At 32.0% G+C, this 23,996-nt stretch overlaps 3 protein-coding genes and 1 long non-coding RNA gene across 4 annotated transcripts in view; 2 read left to right on the top strand and 2 right to left on the bottom strand.

The window, feature by feature from the left end:
* LOC113512021 (uncharacterized) overlaps positions 1–23,996 on the top strand; it is a 138,579-nt gene that overhangs the window by 78,720 nt on the left and 35,863 nt on the right. The gene's annotated exons all lie outside the window — the stretch shown is intronic.
* Positions 12,585–23,727, top strand: LOC128200408 (uncharacterized). The gene is made up of 2 exons (XR_008252721.1): positions 12,585–14,325; positions 23,130–23,727. It is a non-coding gene; the product is annotated as an uncharacterized LOC128200408 (long non-coding RNA).
* LOC128200407 (uncharacterized) lies at positions 14,380–16,456 on the bottom strand. Its single transcript, XM_052893787.1, has one exon. It carries the CDS (start codon positions 15,616–15,618, stop codon positions 14,698–14,700), a length of 921 nt encoding a protein of 306 aa, XP_052749747.1. The 5' UTR covers positions 15,619–16,456; the 3' UTR covers positions 14,380–14,697.
* Positions 20,537–22,455, bottom strand: LOC128200406 (uncharacterized). Its single transcript, XM_052893786.1, has one exon. The coding sequence runs from the start codon at positions 22,412–22,414 to the stop codon at positions 21,422–21,424; it is 993 nt and encodes a 330-aa protein (XP_052749746.1). The 5' UTR covers positions 22,415–22,455; the 3' UTR covers positions 20,537–21,421.

A 23,996-nucleotide genomic window follows, 5' to 3' on the forward strand; every position in this document is an offset into this window, starting at 1 on the left:
TATGATAATTAGTCTCGAATCGTAATTTCGATAAAGTTTTTTTCGAAAATACGAGTAATTACTTCTTTCTTTCGAAATGGCATATAAAATTGGGAGAAAAAGTCTCTATTTCTTTGATAAGCAAATGGATAGTTCCTCTTAAATATTTTATGATTTATTTTTAATTTCAAATTATTTCGTCTTTCTGCCTAATACATCTAGTCACCTACATTTACAAATTTATTAGAAATATTAATATTGCATAATATTTAAGCCTAAACAACAGCAAAGCCACGGACAAAAGATAATATCTTATTAAAATAATAAAGCTGTAACTGGACGTTACCTGTACGTAGGAGATATTTAAGAGAAGTGTCTTAATAAGACCAACAGAGATTAACACAATAATAGTCATATATAGATCAATTTATCTATATGTACTCATTGTATATTACCAGCTTAGATTGTATAGATGGAGCATTGAGTCTCAAAAACGGTTAAACTTTTTGTCAGTTAATTGTCAAATTAGCTGACTCGTTTTTTTATCAGTATTCTATATACTTATGCACATAATGTATGACGTATCTATATTTAGTTATTTAATAAATAAAATGTGTAATGTGTAAAAGGTGCAAAAATTATAAAAATAAATAAATATAGAAGTTATAAAGGAAACATTCCTGACTATCTAGCATGAAAAATAGTATGAAAAAGTTGACCTCGAAGCATTTGTACAGAAACACCTATCTATATAATCTTAGATTACCAGTTACTATTCATATTAAAATTGGAGCCATGCTCCATATGTTGACAAATCTTATACAAAGAATTCGTTTGAATCTTGTTTATAAGTACTCGTAGGTAGGCCAATATTGGACCACCTAAGTTAATGTACAATGTAAGTATGTCGTATGTATTAGAAAGAGTTAATGGCTCAGTTATACGATAAAATGCTGTGACACACGCAACAATACCGCCTACATTGTAGAAAGCTTGAAATGGACAGTTTTATATTAATTTAAGATTGTGTTCTCCAAAAAAAATCGACTTCAATTGTGATAAAATTAATTATTTTGATATAAAACTGAACTAAACTAATTTTCATAAAATTTCTATAGAACTAATTTGTATTCTGGTAGTATATCTTTTTAGAAAAAAAAAATCCATATTGTTTATGGTTAACTGACAAATATGAGGTAACAAACATAAAAAAATACAACTAAATTGAGAATATTCTTTTTAAAGTTGGTTGAAAATGCATTCGTTTATTGAGTATTCGGTTAATATAAATAGCCATTGATTCTACTTGTAGTTAATATTAGAGATATTAATTTTATTCTTACTAAACAGCTTTCACAGAATTGGTTAACTGACAAATATGAGGTAACAAACATAAAAAAATACAACTAAATTGAGAATATTCTTTTTAAAGTTGGTTGAAAATGCATTCGTTTATTGAGTATTCGGTTAATATAAATAGCCATTGATTCTACTTGTAGTTAATATTAGAGATATTAATTTTATTCTTACTAAACAGCTTTCACTGAATTTTACAGGCCACAGAGGCATAACACCTTAGTCCTCAGAAATGGCAACGCATGGGGGGTATCACGGGCAAAACAGTATACTCTGTTATGTCTATGGTACTATTCATGTCTGTAGGTGACATGGGTAGGTGTCTTGTTTGGCATTCTAAGTTGAAATAATAAAATTTTGAATTACTTTGTGACTATGTTAAGTGTTTATGTTACGTGTCTATGTAGCAAATTTTGAAATGATATTCAGTATTCTTTTTTAAAACAATAAATATGTATTTACAATCTAGAGCATTTACAGTGTGTTATCGAACTGACTACTTCAATCGAGAACGAATGCCATTATAGTACTCACCAGAGGGAGACTTTGTACAAAAGTCGATTGCTTGGGTACCTCTGTCCCATTCGTATTTCAACCGTGAAGCAGTTGTGTTTGCATGGCTGTATTTCGGTTTGAAGAGTGGGATATGGCGTGAATTTACTGGGTACAGAGGAATAACACCTGAGTCCTCAGGAATGGCAACGCATGGGGTGTATCATGGGCGAAACAGTATACTCTGTTATGTCCATGGTACTGCTCATGTCTATGGTATAGGCGACGGTTACCACTTTCCATCAGGTGAGCCGTTAGCTTGTTTGCCATTCTAAGTTGTATAAAAAATAAAAAAATAAAGTATCAATATATTAAGGCCAATGTGTTGATTTTTAAAAATAAGCGTTTTAATGTAAATTCGTCCATATTTTTCACACGCAGCCCATTATTTTCAGTATAGTGTGAGCTTATAGATTAAAGGTCTGTCTGGAATTGCAAAAGTATCGTTTTGTTTTTGATAAGAACGTTTTTTTTTATGGATGTAATGGAATGTTAGCCCCGCCTGCGCTAATGGTATACGCTAGCGGGGCACCATTATGACGGATGATAAGTGAGGATGAAAAGGCAGGTCAGTTAGCTCAGCATGATGAATACAACTGCAATTCAACACGATGGTTTCCATGAGGGACCGTGTAGAGGTCGATCTATATCCAGCAATATACCCGCTAGCGATGAGACTGGTAGTCTACATTTACAGTACGGACAACATTTATAGTGGTTCATGCTACATGTTCCGAACATGTGAAGTTATGGACACAACAAAATCGTGTTTTATAAAAAACTACAATAAGGTACAAGTAAAATAATCTCTGAAATGAACAAAAAAATTACTACCATAAAATTGTTAACTTGACTGATTTATACGTCAGTAAATAACGACCTTCTGCGGAAAAAAATAAAACGTCGAATCGCAATCGCCTTTTCTGCCTATCGGCTATGTTTTTGTTTGTTTACGAAACTCGAAAGATTTTATGACTTTTTTTTATTTAGTATATATATAACTACGCTGATACATGTTTTGAGCAATTTTTTCAAGATCGGTTTAGTAGCTTAGTTATCAAATTAAATTAACTGGTTTTGCCTGAATTAAAATCTTTTTTTTTTGTGAATAACAATTTATTTAAGTTCTGTATTTATGATATTTTTCGACACATATTTTTTAGGAGAAATATTCAGTTTTACTAGCATAAATACTCCATAAATGTATAAGCCACTGATTTCGGTTTTATATTATGTTAATTTGTTTTTCTTGTGCCTTTAATTATATATATTTGTTTAAGTATTAGGAATATATTTTATATTATGTATGCGTTTATATGTTATATAGTTAATAGTTTTGTTTTTTAAATTTGATATTAGGTACTTATAATTCCTATAATGTTTCCCATACTTGCTTAATTATACAATATTATCATACTTACTTGTACAACAATTCGCCCATTATCCTAAAGTTGTCTTGAAAAGATTGTTTTCGGCAATGAGACCGCCTCATTGTACTTTTACAACTGTATTGTTACATTTATTGTCTAGTTTATTCCATAGAATGTATAATGCAAATGAAGTATACTCATACATACATTTTTTTTCTTTATACAATCAAATAAGAAACATTATTTACTAAAATATAAACACCAGTTTACTTTGTCGCTTTGGCTTCTGTATAAAAATTTTAGATGACACATTGTCTCGTTTTATATAACTGAGTTATAACCAAATGTTAACATTAATTAACAGACGCAGTTATCTAAATTTAACATACACCATTATCGACTTTACAGCTAAATATAACTGCTAACGATACTTTCCTGGCAATTTCACAAACCATAAGGGGCCATTTCTCTATTTATTTTAGACAAACAAGATTACAAGACCAACTAGACTTATGAACCTAATTCTGAATTAAGAATAAGAGCAAAAGGGTCCACTAATACTGGTTGACAGTGTTAGAGGATTGAGAACACCAATTTGTCTGTCTGTCAACAGGATATGGATAAATTTAGTACTCGTGACGACAGGGAAAGACTATATTTTTATTTCATTTCGATAACTAATATATATTTAAATTCACTTGACTTTTATCATCATAATCATCATATCAGCTTTGGGGGGTTTTGCCAGTAGTTGCCATGCTTGGTAGGCGTATTAGCAACCGCAGTCAGGCTTTAGAGATGTTTAAGAAGGACGTTGCTGCCCATCTCTCGCCTTCCATTAGTCGGCTTTTACGACACTCACGGGAAAAGAAGGGATGGCCTATTCTATGCCAGAACCACACAGTCACTTGACTTTATTTATTATTTTTACTATAAACTATGATCATTTATATTTTCTACTAAGTATAGGGAGATAATACTAAAGTCGTCTATCATCTGTATGGGTACTCTTCTCCATTCGTGTTTCTGCCACGAAAGAGCAGTTTGCATGTCTGTTTATCAGTTTGAAGAATTTGATATACTTAGCAGTGAAATTATGGAGTTACCATTCCTAAAGGTTAGGATAATGTGTCCCCTCATGCGTAGCAACGCTCGTAGGTATCATGGGTGTCACAGTGTGTTCTATGATGCCTATGGTGCATGTTTAAAATACATTGAATGACCGCAACTTAATTGCCATTTTCATTTGCATAAAAAATGTGGACCGTCTACTAAGTAAGTTAATATTTTGTTAGTAGAGAATTGATTAAATTATTTTTAAAATTTAAGTTTAATTTACTTACATTGTATAATATTATACTAGTCCAAAGTTTCGTAAGGTGACAATTGAATATTTTAATGTGTTTAGTAATAAAAGTAGTTTTAATTGACTTTTAATGCGTGCAATGAGAAACTATAACGTTAACCAAAAGTATGTTAATGCGAGATATAAATGAATAAAAATGCCCGCTTTACGAAAGATATAAACTTGATATTTACATAAAACATAATATCCCACTATCGGTCTATTCATTTAATTTTACTGTAGTATGTTTAAATAATTATAATTTCAGAATTTTGTGTTCTATAAAAAATACAAATCAGTTAACAGTGTACAGTGTTTTTGTTCTCTTTTGACAATTGGCGCTTCATTTAAATATATTGTACAATAATGATGTAAGCGGAAAAGTACTACTGCGTAATAATATCATTAATTTGTCTATGATCATATACATACATAGTATCTGCCACAAATGGTTTCTTTATTTAATCTACTTATTGACTTTGTTTATTGACTCTACAGAACACCCACCTAATTGTTCTACAAGGTTAGATTTGTACAGATAATCTTAATTAAACTAAAGACCGATTACGAAATCTTAAATCGTCTCTAACGAACTGTTTCGGGTTTTATAGTAAACACATTGTCGTTACAAAAAGAATTTGTGGCTCAGTAAATACTGGCAGTCACTGCCAGATGTTGCTGTTAGCCCGTCGATAAAAAAAAATAAACAATTATTTTAAATTCAATCCTTGACGGAAGCGTCTTCGAACGACGACCTTGAACGTGACAAAATGACAGGATTCGAAATTTAAAATTATTGTAAATTTAGAACACGAGTTCCCGCGGTGCTTCACTAACGGCCAGTTTAAATATAGAACCTGTTCTATTCTTGAACAGTGAACTCCCGGGCGATGGCTTTTATTGTTTTTGCCAGACATATCGCTAATATTTATATTTCAGTATAACATATTTCTGTTATTTCTAACTTGCATTCTATTTTTTTAGTGAACGTAAGCAACATTAGTAATATTAATAATATTTTAAAACAATGATAAACAGATATATATACTTGTTAGAATACTTGTTATAAATGCAATACGTGATGTTATAGATAATATAAGTAAGTATTTTCACGTTTTGTACACTATACTATTTATTAAGTTCGTATCTATCTCAAAACTTATCTTCTTATTATAAATCTGTAAAATGTAAATCAATTTACAAATTTTACATTCAAATCTAGTATTTATTCGTTATACTTTTATATCAAGACGTGTATCCTTAATTTGTAAAATTTGTGTTTCCTTTGGACATTGTACGGATACATAGACATAACTTCCTCTCTTTAATAGGCAGTTTCGTACTTATTAAAATTGCTTGATGCTTACTACCACAGAGCAAGTAATTACTTGCTTATTACGATTAATTTTTTTTGTACCACGAAATTGGCAATCAAGCATTCAGCCCGTATACATGACCGTGTAATCGGTCGCCGTAGTCTATGGACACCTGCAACACTAGAGATATCATGTGCGCATTGCTGACCCTAATAAAACGTTAATACACCCATTTTAAAGAATCTTATACTGTAGCCTCTAGGGAAAGTAAACTCTTTCTCTTATGTGTTATTTATGATTGTTTTATTTACTTTTCTAAATACAATAGATTCAGTCTCACCGACTGATTCTATTATTGGCATAAAAAGCCCTATTGTTTTTTGATAAAAGAAATTTGAATGGACAATTCGCTTCATAATTTTTTTTTCTTAATTTTTATTATTTGGGCTTACAAAATCTCCAGTAGATACTAAATGATACTCGTTTATGAAAATAATTTATTTACGATTAAGTACTTGGAAATTCTCTACCTAATCGTTTTAAAACAATTTGTTAGATAAATATGTATTACTTAAATTTGAAAATTATAACTAATTAAGCTATAATTTTCAAATTTAAGTAATTATTGAGTGATTGAATTATTGAGATTTTTTTTTTCTAATTTTGAACGCCTTAAAAATTTTTATTATATTTTTATATTTTAATAACATTTTCAAAAGTATATACCTATCTTTATACTGCATTACGGAGATTGATAAAAATTTAATTAACTTTTAATCATTTCAGTTGGCTCTGATCCAATACGTTTAGTTCGTTTATTATTAGTTAATATTACTTTTCATAACAACGTTGCAGTGTGGAATATAACAAGGCCCGGGTGAGTGTAAGCGATACTTTGTAAAAACATTCAAATTTAATAATACTGCATCTTATGGTGTTTTTGACGGCCCATGACATATGCCGAATGGTTGGTAAATGATAGGGTATTAAGCTTGTTTTTGTTTTAGAAGATTGATGAAAACAAGAAACCAATACAAACAGGAATACTGATATAAATTCCGTATAATACAAATATTTGTATTATTCGGGAAATGAGCCCGCGAACACCGGAACGTGTGGCAATGTGTTAAACCGCTTTACTACCGAGGTCGTCAAAGTTTAAGTTGAAACCGATATCGTCACTGGTACATATAACACTAAGAATCTACCCTATAATACATGATCTAATCTAACTCTATGTGTTACAAAACATATTGGGATAAAAAAATTTAGAGACAAATATCCATACATGCTAAAAATTTTGAGTTTCTCATACTAATTTAATACAAGTTTGTGCGGTCCTGGAATACTCATAGAATGATTCATCCATTCTTTTCCTGTGGGTGTCGTAAGAAGTGACTAAGGAAACTAAATGGTCGAGAGATAGGCAGCAGTGTCTTTCTTAAAACATCACCAAAGCCTAACTGCGGTTGCTAACCCGCCTACCAAGTGAGGCAATTACTGGCAAAATCCTCCTTACAGGGGAAGGTCTATGTTCAGCTATGGACAGTTAACAGGATCATGATGTTAACTCATATTTTAAATACACTATCGGGACGTAACGCGATAAAAAATGTTAGTTAATTTACTTACAAAAATTGTTCATCCCGATAGTGTATTTTTTTATGCAACTTAGAATGGCAAACAATCTGACGGCCCATCTGATGGAAAGTGGTAACTGTCGCCTATAGATATAGCAGTACCATGGATATAACAGAGTATATTGTTTCGCTTATGACACACCCATTCCTGAGGACTCAGATGTTATTCTTCTGTACCCTGTAAATTCACTGCCATATTCCACCTTTCAAACCGAAATACAACCATGCAAACACAACTGCTTTACGATTGAAACACGGATGGGACAGAGGTGCCCAAGCATACGACTTTTGTACAAAGTCTCCCTCTGGTGTTTAAAACATGTATTAACAACGCGAAAGTTTAAAGTTAACTATTGCAAACTGATACTAACTCAAAGCTAAACATACTATGCTAATATGGGAGGCTCATAATTCAAATAAAGTCGTTTTTAAACATTTGTTTCTTTAGGAAAATAGTCATTTATATTTATTGAACATTCCCTTCAATGCTATGAGTTTCGATTACAGCCTGTATATAAATAATAAAAAAAAAAACGCATAAAATAATTGTTATCTATTTGATAACATATCACGAATAATATGTGATAACTCACTGGAATAGTGTACTTGTGAAACAAAAACCAATTGTTTTGCTTATTCATAATCAATTTCTCAACACGAGTATTTCCAGTTACAGTTGAAGGGTCGCTAAGTGCGTTTGGCTAACCGTTGCACAAACAAACACACATAATAAAATCTTTACACGGTTACTTCAAAGGTTAAACAAACCACTTTCACTTAGTTTATTTTTGTGTTACAAACGAGTAACGTGTTCACATATTGTATATGTGTATATACATTACTAATTAGTTTATTTTTTTTCTTTAAAGGTTAACGATCTATTGTTTCGGAAAATGAGTGAAAGTGTATGAAAAGTGACAGTTGACACGAGAATGTCAAGTGATTTTCTGTGAACATAGTGTACCCGGCTTTAAAATTCCGGACTACGCGGCGACTGAGGGGCAAATGGGTATGTTTTTCTTTTATTTTTGTTTTTTTTTTTGATAATCAAAATCAAATCGACGATTAAAAAAATATAATTTTTTAGTAAATCGAAAAAGAAAATTTCAGAATATAGTTTTTATTCAATTATTTTTTCCAATTTTCCAATTATTGTGTTCAAAATGATTGCGCAATTTGCCAGTAGCAAGTGACGTCATGACAATAATTTTAATCGATAATGAATAAATAATAAATATTGATTTTTTAGCAAATTATAAAGCGATAATAGTAATTTAGTATGTGTTTCTTCTTTTGATTTAATTTTTTGTATATAATAATAATAATAACTTTATTGCTATCTATATATTTTTAATATTTTTTTGATATTATATGGTATTTCCATTTCTATTACGTAACTTAATAGTAGTAAAATTAAAATCACATTGATTATGAACAAGTAGTTAATTGTATAATATAAATATAATTAAAGATCGAGTCCCATAAAAAAAGAACTGACATCAATTGTGACAAAATCAGGTGTTGATCTAAAAACTAACTTATTGAATCGATATGAATAAAATTTCTATTAGACCAATCTGTAAGTATATCCTTTCAGATAAATAAAGAATTTTTCAAATCAGTTTAGATCTAACGAATTAATGAAGTAATAAACTCAAAAAAAAATACAATCGAATTGAGAACTACCTTATTTTTTAAGTCGGTTGAAAATAAATTTCGTTCTGTTCATTTTATCATCGAAATCTTTAAAAACTAATAAAAAACCATCTGTGTCAAGATGCAGTTGCATTAAAGAATAAAAAAAAAAATTGTATGGGTATTGTTCACATGATAAAGAACTGTATTAAAAATATGGGCCATTGTTAAAAATATCTTTTAATCCGCGACAATAGGACTTAATTTTCTTTGTGTTTGTTCTTTCTTCTCCATGGGCATTTACAACCGAATCGAGTTCTTAATTTCAAATAGCTACGATTTATTTTTGAATACTGTCTTGTATAATATACTGGTCACACAAAATATAGCATTTTGAACATTATGTATATTAACTTAAGGTTTATCTGTACTTATCTAATTCAGAAAGCCATTACAGTAGTTCATTGTATCAAGCGATCTGACCATACGTGAGTTGAATTTATATATTTTCGTTATGCAGCAAGGTGTTTTATAAGTGACACTTTGGGGCAACGAGATGAAATTAGGGGTCATAATTTTTATTAAAAGACAAATATACAAAATCTGGTTTGTAAATTGGTTTTTCTTATTGTATGTATTGAAGAATTTTACCTGAGTTAAAGTAAATATAAATAAAGTCACTGACACGATGATCTCCAGAGCGCAATGGCAAACACGTCATTAAAGCTTTGAAATAAATGTAAATGGGGGTATGGGTTTCGTTCTTGATTGGGCAAATTTAAGAATCGAAATTTGCTCGGGTCTGGATGTCCTGATGTTTCGCATTCGAGTATTCTGACACTTCCCTATGGTTGACTGGGAGAGAATGCTTTTAGCATTAAGTCCGCCATATACACATATTTGTACTAATGAATAAATAAATAAATAAAAATGTTTGTAGTCTGATCTCTCATATCATCAGGGTATCCTGGTTTGAGAAATAGGCAATTGGTGTGATTATGGGCTTACTTATTTATTATACGATAAAAAAATCTTTGACTACAGAACGTAATTAGCTGGTTAGAAATTAGTGTATAATTAAAATTTGTTCTATTTCCAACCGACTTTAAAAAGAAGGTTTGTTACCTCGTATTTTCGTCAGTTCTAAATCGATTTGGAAAATTCCTCTTATATCTGAAAGGATACACTTATTTAAAGATTGGTCCCATAAAAAAATATCAAAATCGGTTCAGTAATTTGGTTTTTAGATCAAAATAACTGGTTATGTCGCAATCGAAGTTGATTGTTTTGTGGAGCGCAATTTTTTTAGGTTCTGATTGTGCATCTTGGTGTTTTCGTATATCGATGCCATATGATTTGTTAATGAATCAATCAAGTTATGTGAGATAACATAATACTTGAATAGATTTTTTTTTTTAAATAATCATTATATCATTAAATATCAGTTCAAGGTCTACTAGAATCGAGCATCGAACCCACACCTGATGCGATCACATCAATCACTGTCCCAGTTAAAGCAATTACGTACAACAATTTATGTTATTACTTCTGTCTTTTTACACGAACGTGTTTAAACGAACGAGTTTTCACTTAGGTCTCAAGTATTTGTGATTATAATTATTTATTAAAAACTAGTGATCTGCCCCAGCTTCGCATGAATGCAAATTGTTTATTTAAATTTTTGGTGGAGAATATCTAAATTAAATTCGTGTCACAGTTACAGTCCTAACCATATTTATTTTATAAAAATTAACAGAAATATTAGAACTAAGACTGGGTAATATTTCAGTTACCATATTTATATACTTACTGGTCCAATCGAAATATCGAAATGATTTTTCCACCTTTTTTTACCATCCATGTCCAGAGGATTCCAAATTATAGATATCGAATCGGTATCAATATTACTCATGTCTAATTAGAACCACTTGTTTTTGCAAAAAATTTATCCTTAATATCCAATTCCCATGAACTGATGATAATTTTACGCAAAAGAAGTCACTTGAGTCATCTACTTTGACAATAAACATTTGCTTTGCCCATAGTCAACGATAATATAATGTAATTGTACATACAAACATTCCCTTTCATAAAATCTCCCAACAAAAGACCATAAAGGGTTATAAAACGTTATAATAACCAGGAAGTAGCAGGTACTACACTACTTCCGGTTCCGACGGACTCGAACCTAGTACTGTATGTAGGGTGTGACATTCTGTTTATATTGATTTACGATTTTTATTAAAGTGATGTACTATTACAATGATATTGTGTGTATATACTGACAAACCGAAATTCTGTAGTTTTATTTATTTATAGAATATTTTGGTACTGGCTCTTTTAACCACTTTTATTTTTTTTTATATACATAAAGAATCGTACAATAAAATTATATATATACATATTTCTCTCCGGAATAAATAGTTTTTTGTTTTGTAAAGTGTCAAAGTTACATAATTGCTATGATACATACATTTACATTGGCGTTTACTTTTTTATTAAAAAAAGAAATGTATAAATCTATTTAGAATTCAGATGAAAAATAAGAAATTTAGATCATTTGAGAAAGTCACTTAAAAAATTGATGTATCATAATTTTAAGCTTTTTTAAGCCTTTTGTTTAATCATATACATATAATGATAATATAAGGCATTATTTCTCCATTGCTGAACATAGGCCTCTCCCATAAGAGAGGTTTTCCAGTAATTGCCACGCTTGGTAGGCGAGTTGGCAACCGCATTTAGGCTTTGGTGATGTTTTAAGAGGGACGTTACTACCCATCTATCGACTAATAAGTTCCGTTAGTCACCATTTACGACACCTAAGAAAAAGGAAGGCAACGGTAACGGCAAAGCCTTTTGTTTGTATTCGTGAATTTCAGAAGTAGAAAAACTATCACTTCTAAATGCAATATCAAGACAAAACATACAACTAACCTTAAGTTAAACCTTCAGGAACACAACTGTGAAAACCGCATCTATTTTGATAATTAGTCGGAGCTAAAAACCAACAGACAAAAATTAAAAAAAAAAATTTTTGGTGTTTATTTTTATTTATTTTTTTTTATTAAAGAAAAACCAAAAGCTGGAAAATTGCATAATAAAAAAAAAACAGTAAATACAAAAACCCAATTACAGGTGTTCACAAATAAAAACAAGATATAAATAACTACCTAATGCACATGACATCGCTAATACTTAAAATCAACTAAATTAAATTATTACCCTCATTAACCTTTCCCATATTTTCAATAATTCAAATGTTATTTATTTATATCTCTTCTCATTATCTAGTTATAATTTTATTATATTAACAAGATTTATAATAATTTAATACGGCTGCGCGCATGCGTCTTATTCGATTTGTCTAATAGCGTTACGCTATCTGGAGGAAAAAGCTAAGATAGCTTCCAAAAAGTTGGGGGTGCTCAATAGGGTGAGACGGTATTTCACGCCAGAAAACCGCCTGAAACTGTATAAAGCTCAAGTGAGGCCACACATGGAATACTGTTCTCACCTGTGGGCAGGAGCGCCACAGTACCAACTCCTTCCGTTAGACCGCATTCAAAGTCGGGCAGCTCGAATTGTTGACGATCGGCGTCTTACTGTCCGGCTCGACCCACTGAAACTGCGTAGAGATGTTGCATCTCTGTGCATCTTCTACCGAATTTATCATGGGGAGTGCTCTGAAGAATTGTTCGGATTGATACCTGCTGCAGATTTTCACCATCGTACAACCCGCCATAAACTAAAATTTCATCCCAACCATCTGGACGAGTGGCGGTCCTCCACCGTGCGTTTTTCAAGGCACTTTCTTCCACGCACAACCACTCTTTGGAATCAACTTCCAGCAACAGTATTTCCGAACCGATACGACAACATAACCTTCAAGAAAAGAGCATATTCCTTTTTAAAAGGCCGGCAGCACACCTGCAATGCCGTAGGTGTTGTGGGTGACCATGGGCGGCGGTAGTCACTTACCATCAGGTGAGCCGCATGCTCGTTTGCCCCCTGTGTTGTAAAAAAAAAAAAAAACGCAGCTGATAAACCTCTGCCCTAAATTACTCTATGGGTATAATAAACCCTAAATCTAAACAATGGTTTCATAACTGTGTGTACTTGTTTGGAAAGTGTTTAGTGATGCACGTGCGTTAAGTGTACTCGTTGCCTCGTGTTTAGCACCTTTATCTAGGACATTGACAAGGTTACTAAATCCTTACAAATAATAAGTAACCATCGACTGACTTTAATAAGTACAGCAAGTGTAATTAAATGATCGTTTGTCTCGATATCAACGAGTGATGTGTAAACGTGAGGAGAATTTTAAAGAAAGTACACATTATGTTTTTTGAATGGAAGATAATGTAGTAAGAATACTATCTGTGCTATCGATATATGCTGATGGAGCAACGATGAAGGATGATAGATGAGATGATAGCAGGTCAATTGGCCCATTGTGACGAATTTATCAGGAAAAAACAGCATAGGGTTCGTCAAAAAGGGCGTATTAAGGTTTCTTAAGATTCGGCAACGCGTGCGTGACCTCCTTGGTATTACAGGCGTCCATAGGCTACGGTAACTTAGTCACACGATCGATTTAATATAATTATCAACCGACTTCAAACAAGGAAGAAGTTCTCAATTTCGTTGTATTTTTTTATATTTGTTACCTCAGAACTCTCATTTACGAACTGATTTGGAAAATTCTTTTTTATCTGAAAGAATATATTTTCAGATTGGTCTTATAGAAATTTTATCAAATTCGATTCACTAGTTTGGTTTTGAAATCAGAGTAACTAGTTTTGCCACGACAAAAGTCGGTGTTTTAAGATTTACTTAGTTAACACTTCTTGGATTTGTTCAGTTTTAGTACAATTTACTAACTACACCTCTTGCGTTGAACCCTGTGTAGGTCTAGATTTTTACAGATACGTCTAAAATTTTGTATAAGTTAAACGTTTCTTACAACACATAATAAAGTGAATCATGCTTTAAACAAGTTGACAAGAAACATAACTTGTAACTACCTTCCGGAATATGTTATCGCAGTCCATGAAAGCTTGCAACATCACAGGCATCACTTGCGTGTTGCTAAACCTTATGATATGAAGATCATGAGTCACCGTACCAATGTTATGGGGCAGGGTTTTAACACAGTTGGTGTTTTTGAAATGACTAGACTCGTAGAGTATCTGAATTGAACTGTATTTATTATTACAAATCGTCCATATATATAGTAGAGATATCTTAATTACTATTTACAATTACAATAGTCAAATACTTCCATCGAAAGAGTGACAACAAATACAGATAATAACTTACTAATGGAAATTTGTATGAGATAAACAAATATACAAATATGAATATTAAACAATATAATGATTTCGATATCAAATGGACAAATACAAATATACAAATAGGAATGTCAAATATTATAATGATTAGGTCGTAGGCTGACACATGGTCTTAGGTCACGTACTCTTAATATATGTAACACCTCCCCCTTAGAATAAAGATTGGGCTTGAGAGCTTGATCTTTGAACTCTCGGTGTTGAAGTTCTTGGATAATTTTCTTCATTTTCCTCTTCGTCTTCCGTTACGCAGGTACTTGTTGCTATAGTAGTCATCGGGACGGCAACTTGGATTCTCTGACGTCGTGATGTGTTTGAAAAACAGTTGTTAAATATTTGTATACAACTATTATCACGGCTTGGTCTTCGGTTACGCAGGAGTAATCCATTAGGACAACGTTTGCTAATTTTATAAATGAAGTATCCTAGCATTGTTATGAATAACACGAAGTATATCCATGTAAACGTTGACGAATATCTTTGTAAGATTGGTCGAGATCTCATATTTTCTAAGCTTTCCTTAAATTTATCGACATGATGTTTTATTTGTTTCAGTGAATCCAAAGGCATTTCATTAATTTTAATAGGAATTAAGTTTGGAGCTTCAAAGTTCTTGTATTCTTCAAAGCAATCGTCTGTTCTAATGTCTGGAACTATTACAGGATATGTTACATTTTCTTCAATAGATTGAAAGGCTGTTAGCGTACTATACCCAGTATAAAGTTTGCAGTTTTCCGGTAAGGATAAAATGCCTGCTCCTTGTAATTTATGATGTGTAACTTCCGTTTTACATTGAAGTATACAATTAGTGTCTTCTGTAAGTATGTAAAGCCATTGGTTGTTGTCAATGTTTTGAAAAGTGTTAATTCTTGCTTCAAATGTGGATGTGGTACAAATTTCAGGTAAAGTCTTTGAAATGCTTAACAGGATCTGGAGCTCACATAATGGACGTGATGCTGCTTCATATGCGACAAAAGAGGTGCAGATCTTCTTCTTTATAGCGTAGGACTTGCATGAAGTGAGGTCGCTCGTAGATACGTATATATTACCGCTAGGATTTGTAGCCAAATGCATGTGCTCAGGTAGGATGGTTGTATGCAGAGAGGAATTAAAATGTTGGATTGGAATGGAATATATGTGATAGAGATTGAGAGGTTCGCCTTGAATTAATGGAAAATCTAATATGTATACAAGCCTATCAGAATATACATAAGCAGAAAGAGAAGATAAGTTTAATATTTGATTTTACGAACAATATGCTTGCTAAACAATCATTAATTTCATTTTCTAGATTTATTACGGATTCTACTATCTGCAAAGAAATTACGGAAATGTCTACACTAGCCTAATCTAAAGATTTAAAATAAAGAACCTTTTAACTTGAATGTAAGTCATCGTTGAGACTGAATATTTTCATTAATTATTCGATCATCATAAGTTATCTTAAATATACTTTCATTGAAGTTTTTAGTTGTTGAAGAAATAATTAAGATTTGTTCGAGCATCAAGAAAGAAGATTCTATTACAAGTTTTTTTTCTAATTTATTAAGGTAATATCGAATTGAACAAACATAAGAACTATTATTTATAAATTTATGTTTTAATTATGTTTTATTTTTTATTAGAAATAAAGACGATTTTAGGACGATTCGTAAGCTAACGAATATAACAAAAATGATATTTTGTATAATGATTAAAATTGATTGATTATTGAAGAATTATTGATTTAATTGATTATTGAAGAATTATTGATTTAATTGATTATTGAAGAATTATTGCTTTAATTGATTATTGAAGAATTATTGATTTAATTGATTATTGAAGAATTATTGATTTAATTGATTATTGAAGAATTATTGATTTAATTGATTATAGAAGAATTATTGATTTAATTGATTATTGAAGAATTATTGATTTAATTGATTATTGAAGAATTATTGATTTAATTGATTATTGAAGAATTATTGATTAAATTGATTATAGAAGAATTATTGATTTAATTGATTATTGAAGAATTATTTATTAAATTGATTATAGAAGAATTATTGATTTAATTGATTATAGAAGAATTGTTGATTTAATTGATTATTGAAGAATTATTGATTTAATTGATTATAGAAGAATTATTGATTTCATTGCTTATAGAATAATTATTGATTTAATTGATTATTGAGGAATTATTGATTTAATTGATTTTGAATATTGCTTATAATGAATTAATACTATAAGTTGTTTGATGTGGAAACAACTTAACATGTTAGAGCTATTCTTTGTACAAGCCGGCGTCTATACGGCTCATTGTTTGTTAGTCGCCTTATACGACACGTCAAATCTGAACGTCAGTGCTATTCTTTGGTAAAGCCGACTACTACACGGCTGATTGTTTGTTAGTCGCCTTATACGACACGTCAAATCTGAACGTCAGTGTTATTCTTTGGTAAAGCCGACTACTACACGGCTACTTGTTTGTTAGTCGCCTTATACGACACGTCAAATCTGAACGTCAGTGCTATTCTTTGGTAAAGCCGACTACTACACGGCTAATTGTTTGTTAGTCGCCTTATACGACACGTCAAATCTGAACGTCAGTGTTATTCTTTGGTAAAGCCGACTACTACACGGCTACTTGTTTGTTAGTCGCCTTCTACGACACGTCAAATCTGAACGTTGGTGCTATTCTTTGGTAAAGCCGGCTTCCACACGGCTAATTATTTATTTAATTAACGAGTTTATTTATTTCATAAGGTCTTAATCTATTTGCGTGAACTAACTGATGTCTCCCGGATTTACGAATAACATAATTTTCATTAAAGCCTACACGTATCACATCGAATGGCCCTTCCCACTTATTATCTAAATTATTTGGGTTAGGGACCTTGATCATCACCTTGTCACCTACATTAAATTTAGCAATATTTTTAATTTTCCCGTCGTAACGTTCCTTGGCTTTTTCTTTCATTTTCTGAACGTTCTGTGTTGCGACATCGCGGGCTATTCTAAGTCGTTCGTTTAAATCTTTAATATAATCGAATGCAGTATAATCGGGTATTGTTTTTAATGAATAAAAAGGTCTTGGTTTAAAACCAAATAGAAGTTCGTAGGGTGTGAAACCTGTAGAGCTATTAACTGAGGTGTTATGACATATAATAGCCAGTGGAATAATTTGATCCCAATTTTTCAATTTACGTGCCTGGTACATTCGTATGTGATCTCGAAGTGTGGCATGAAACCTTTCTGATGCACCATTAGTTTGAGGGTGGTAAGCTGTATTAAAAGTTTGACTTGTACCGAGAAGTCTTATTAATTGCTTCATTAGTCCATTCATGAATTCAGTACCTTGGTCAGAATGGAAACGTCTAGGTACACCGAAATGTTGACAGAAGTGAAAGAGTTGTTTAGCAACTGTTAGAGCTTCTTTATCAGGAATTGGATAAGCTTGGACGTACCTAGTTAGTTCATCTTGTAGTGTCAATATGTATTTGTTATTATTGTCACTAATGTCAGAATATGATACTAAGTCTATAGAAACACGTTCAAAAGGTTCATTAGATTGGGATGTTAATACCATTGGAGCTTTAAAAGTTTTTCTTTGAATCTTATTGCGCTGACATATTTCACAAGAGTTTATGTAATTTTTGATATCTTCGGCCATATTTTTCCAGAAGTAATGTTCTCGAATTTTCCTAGTGGTTTCAATTATACCTCGATGTCCTGAGAGCGGTTCATCATGGTATGTTTTTAGAATGCTGGGAATTTCCTGAGGCGAAGGATGAGTAATTTTATTCTCGCAAATGATTATATTGCAATTATATATTTCTGCCAAATAAGCTGAGATATGTAGCTGTTGGTTGCCCTGAAGCTTGCAAGTTTGATCATATTTCAGGTTCGGTATATACAAAGTTTCAATATTATGCTTATGTAAGCACGATAACAATGATTTAAAATAACTCTCCGCGTCCCATGGATCATAGTATGATGTTCTAGTATAACAAAGGAAAATGTTTTGCTGATATTCAGAAGTTATTTTATCTATGTCGTAGACTTGCTTTTCTGTTTCAGGTTGATTGCTTTGGGAAGCACATAGATCTAAAGCTTCGTTGTATAAGTTATTAAGATCTGATTTTTGACACGACACAGGGATGAAGATATTTTTATGATTAGACTCTAAAAGATTTTCAGGTGAAGTTTTAAGCTTATGTGAATTAGCGCTACAACCTTGAGATAAGAATTGTTCATAGTTTGTTCTTAATAATGTTTCAAATTGTTTGTCAGGATTGTCTGTACCCATATTTAATATAGGTGGTCGTGATAAGGCATCGGCGTTTGTATTATTTTTTCCGGCTTTGTAATTAATTTCATATTCATATTCTTCTAGTTTCAGTCTCCAGCGAACGAGACGTGATCCCGGATCTTTAATGGAAAATAACCATGTGAGTGGTTTGTGATCAGTAAATATTTTAAATTTTCTACCGAATAAATATGGTCGAAAGTGTTTCACGGCCCATACTATTGCGAGAAGTTCGCGCTCTATGGTAGAGTAATTACTTTCAGCTTTATTTAACGTACGTGATGCGTAAGCAATAGGTAAATCTTTGCCAATTTCACCTTGCGAGAGAATCGCTCCGATAGCGTGGATTGAAGCATCCGTAGTTAATATAAACTCTTTAGTAAAATCGGGATATTGTAACAGAGGAGTCGTTGTGAGAATTTCCCTACAGGAGTCAAAAGCCTGCTGTTGTACACAACTCCATGTAAACGGAACATCCTTTCTTAATAAGCTTGTTAAAGGCTTAGTGAGCTTACTAAAGTTAGGTATGAACCTACGATAGTAGCCTGCGAGACCAAGAAATGATTTAATATCTTTACATGATTTAGGGACTGGAAACTCACGAACTGATTTTACTTTTTCGGGATTTGGCTTTACACCTTCACTCGATATAATATGACCCAGGTAAGCAACTTCTTTTCTCAAGAATTCGCATTTATCTGGTTGTATTTTCAGACCGTATTTTCGTAACCGATCGAATACTTCAGTTAATTTCTGTTTATGTTCTTGAAGGCTGGATGCAAACACTACGATATCATCAAGATAAACAAAGCATCGTTCTCCTTGTAATCCGTAAAGTACACTATCCATGGCACGTTGGAATGTAGCTGGTGCATTTTTGAGTCCGAAAGGCATTCTTAAAAATTCGTAATGACCAAAAGGAGTGCTGAAGGCAGTTTTGGGAATATCCTTGGGCTCTAATTCAATTTGATGGAAACCGGATGCCAAATCTAAAGTTGTGAAATATATTGAATGTCCTAACTTATCTAGTATGTCAGTTATGTTAGGCAACGGGTAACTGTCTCCAATAGTGACGTCATTTAATTTTCTATAATCAATTACAACACGCCATTTTTGCTTTCCAGACGCGTCTAATTTTTTTGGAATTACCCAGATTGGACTGCTCCATGGAGAAGTACTATCTTTTATTATATTCTGTTGTAACATTTTGTCTATCTGATTTCTTACTTCTTGTTGGTGTACTTGAGGGAATCTATAAGTTTTAGTATTAATTGGTATATCTGACGTAGTAGGAATAGAATGTTTAGTGTGATTCGTGAACGTTAGTGGATCGCCTTCCACGTAGAAAATGTCTGAATATTTTGAAGTTATTTTATCGAGAGATTCACGTTCTTCTTTATTTAAATGATCACACCTTATAAGGCTCTCGATATCTATTCTTTGTTTTATAGAGATGTTGTTAATTTGTGAATTGGGTAAGGAAACAGACTGTTGAATTAGTTCCGATTCGTTAACAGAATTTACATCTATAATAGGCGTTGAAATATATACGTCATTATCACTCGAGTTTACACAAGTAATGAGAAAGCTATTATTTTTGACATTAACAAGAGCATTAGGAATACAGATATCGTTACTAATGTTTTGCTTATTTATCATTGCAGTTCCGTCTGATATATCATTAGTTAAACATGGTAACTGTCTCCGAACGACGTTTGATAATTTGTTTACCATTATCAAAGTACTTTGGTTCATCTCCCAGAAGGAACAACTGATAAGTCCTGTCATGTATTCGCATCGTTTTTGATTGAATATAAATGTTGACATTGAATTTTGACATGAAATCATTACCGAGTATACCATCAGCGTGTATGTTTAAATTTGCGACATGGAATTTAAATTTTGGAAATTGATCTAATGAAATGTGGGATGTGCCACATGTTTGAAAAGGCGAATTTTCATTAGAGATACCAATAATAGAAACGACGTTTGATGTATCGATGGTATTTTTACCGATTTTATTTTTATTTATAACTGAAATGGCTGCTCCCGTGTCTACTAATAACGTAACTGGTTGGCCATCAATATGAAATTTACAGTGCAAAAGATTTTCAGGAGGTATATTTAATGTAGAGATATTGTAAGATTCATTAGGATAAGCTCTTTTCTTTATTTGATTCGATTTTAGTTTTATTTTTGATTTTTGTTTCGATTTACGAGATTTTTTTGATTTTTTAGTCTTTGTAGTTTGTTGATTGCGCATGGGATTTGAATTAGATTCTTTTAATATAGGTTTTAGACATTGATCTTTTTCAGAATTAGTGGAATTAGTGATACAATCTACAGAGTTAATAGGTTTCTTTGATTGATTTAGTAAGGTTTCTGTGACCTTTATAAGAGATTCAGTGATCTTTGTGAGATTAATGATTAATGATTCAGAGAGCTCTAAGTTTGACTTAGTAGCTATCGTGGTTTTATTATCACAAGTACACACATCGCTTAATTGTCCCCGATGGACTGGAATTGTTTGCGCTTGTGTAGTGATGTTTGTATTAGATAATGTAGTATGACACTGATTACTATTGAATTTTACTGAATTTGAAGATCGTTTATTTGAGGTTCTAGGGCAATATCCTGACCCTCGGTGATCATTGAAATATTTGGGCAATACGTGGGAACCGTTTCCGAAACTGTGCCCGTCAGCTCGGCCGGTTGCAAGTTTAAATGATTTACTCGAGCTGGAGTCGGATTATTTCGCGGAAATTGGTTATTACGACTATTATTAAATATTCTCTTTCTACAATTAGTTATATGATGTCCGGGTTTTTTACAATAATTACATATAATAAATTTTCGCGGATTGGTATTAATAGTATGTTTATCTGGTGGTTTATGTATTTGAGGTTGATTGATCTGAGGTGGTTGACGAACGACATTGCTATATAGCGGTGTTGTTATTCGACTATTTTTAAACAAACTTTGCCTAGCCGTATTCATTTTTCGAATTTTTTCTTCTTGAATTGCAAAGTTTCCAGCATGAGTTAATGAATCAAAACCTTTTGTTCTTAACATTACACCTATGTCAGAACTTAATCCATTAATAAAAACGTTCAGAGCTGTTTCTTCCGTAGTAGTTTTCCGTCCTATTAATGTCGCATCTACCACTTCAGTTGTTAATTTTTCTAAGATTTTATTTCTACATAAATCTACGCGGTGGAAAAATTCCGTTACCGATTCATTTGGTTTCTGAAAGAGTGATTGTAGTTCGAGATTTAGATGTGAAAGAGTTTTTGTCTGCGAAAATTTTTGTATAAGGAACGTTTTTAAGTCGTCCCAGTTTGAGTATAGTTTCGCGTGGATATCAGAAGAAGTATTCCCACTTATTTTGTTTAAAGCGTAAATTAATAAAATTTCTTCCTGCTCTAGACTTGCTAATTTAAAAGCTGAATCGCACGATCTTATGAACTTATATACTTGACCCGATTGAGTTGTATCGAAATCCGGTATTAATTGTAATAAAGTATTTAGCGGAACATTTTGTTCGCAAAATTTAGGTTTTACGTCAATATTTTGTTGTGACATAATGAATGTTGAAATTAGAATAATTGAATTCGTAAAATTGATATAGTATAATAGAATATTAAAAATAGATAGAAAAATAGATTTTGAGTTTGAATAATAAAATTATTTTATGATTTAGGCGAAAAAGATTTATGAAAAGGAAACAGAGAAAGGAAACAGAGCAACATGTGTTGACCACTTACCCCAGTAACAGCAACAGGATACGCATTGCAGAGTATAGATTCGGCGAACTATTCAAAGCCCTTCAGGCACCGTCCTAGGATTGTTGGCGATGTTTGTCCGAGTCCCAGACGTTAAGTTCGACTTGCACTATTACGCGACGGATCCTACCGACTGCGCCAAAATTGTTATGGGGCAGGGTTTTAACACAGTTGGTGTTTTTGAAATGACTAGACTCGTAGAGTATCTGAATTGAACTGTATTTATTATTACAAATCGTCCATATATATAGTAGAGATATCTTAATTACTATTTACAATTACAATAGTCAAATACTTCCATCGAAAGAGTGACAACAAATACAGATAATAACTTACTAATGGAAATTTGTATGAGATAAACAAATATACAAATATGAATATTAAACAATATAATGATTTCGATATCAAATGGACAAATACAAATATACAAATAGGAATGTCAAATATTATAATGATTAGGTCGTAGGCTGACACATGGTCTTAGGTCACGTACTCTTAATATATGTAACACCAAGTAATTTCTGCAATATCCTGCTCTTCAAACTGGAATACAGCTATGCAAGCACTATATATAACTGCTTGGTAACAAATGCAAATAAGACACAGAAGAATCACCCACGCAGATAGCATTTCTAGGCACTTGTATAAAGCCGGTCATGATTTAGGTTTCTAAATGTTTGTGGACAAACGATGTTACTGTGAATATTTTCTTCCTTATTATGACATATCGGTATAGATATTATACGTGGAAGTGGTTCAAATTCTAGACATCAGAGGATGCCAATATCTAGTAGTTAAAGATTCTAGATTACACGGTTCACATGATAGAAATGCGTGATACAATTTTCAGACCAAGAGCGTAAAAATACGGAGAGATGATTGTGAAATCATTATAAATATTATAAATATGATATTTATAATAAAATAAACTTTATATCATAGACTTTAAGGTCTAAATTAGAATTCAAACTAATTGCATCTTATCAGAATTTGGGTGCGGATTTTATCTTGATGATAAGTCGTCTTTTAAAGTTGGGAATAGGACAATTATGTACCGTAGACTTATTTCAATACTATGGATGCAGCAAATAAGTAAACAAAAAAAAAAAACAATAGCAAACATTACAAAGATGCCGTTTTGAAATGGGCACATAATAGTTTCTTGCACTCTTGCACCATTCTTAACAAACAATGCAGTAAACCTCTTCAAAGTTGGAAACTTCTAAGGTTTTACAATCCACAATAATAATAACTGAAACCAACAATAGAAGACACTTTGTAACATCTAAGATAAGGGAAACCCCTTGAATGTAAAAAGTGATATAAAAACAGCAACGGTTAGATTGAGTTTTACGGAACGTTAAAGGTTTACTTCATTATTG

This window comes from Galleria mellonella, unplaced genomic scaffold, assembly GCF_026898425.1.
Source record: "Galleria mellonella isolate WM207_F2 unplaced genomic scaffold, CSIRO_AGI_GalMel_v1 utg184, whole genome shotgun sequence".
Lineage (NCBI taxonomy): Eukaryota > Metazoa > Arthropoda > Insecta > Lepidoptera > Pyralidae > Galleria > Galleria mellonella.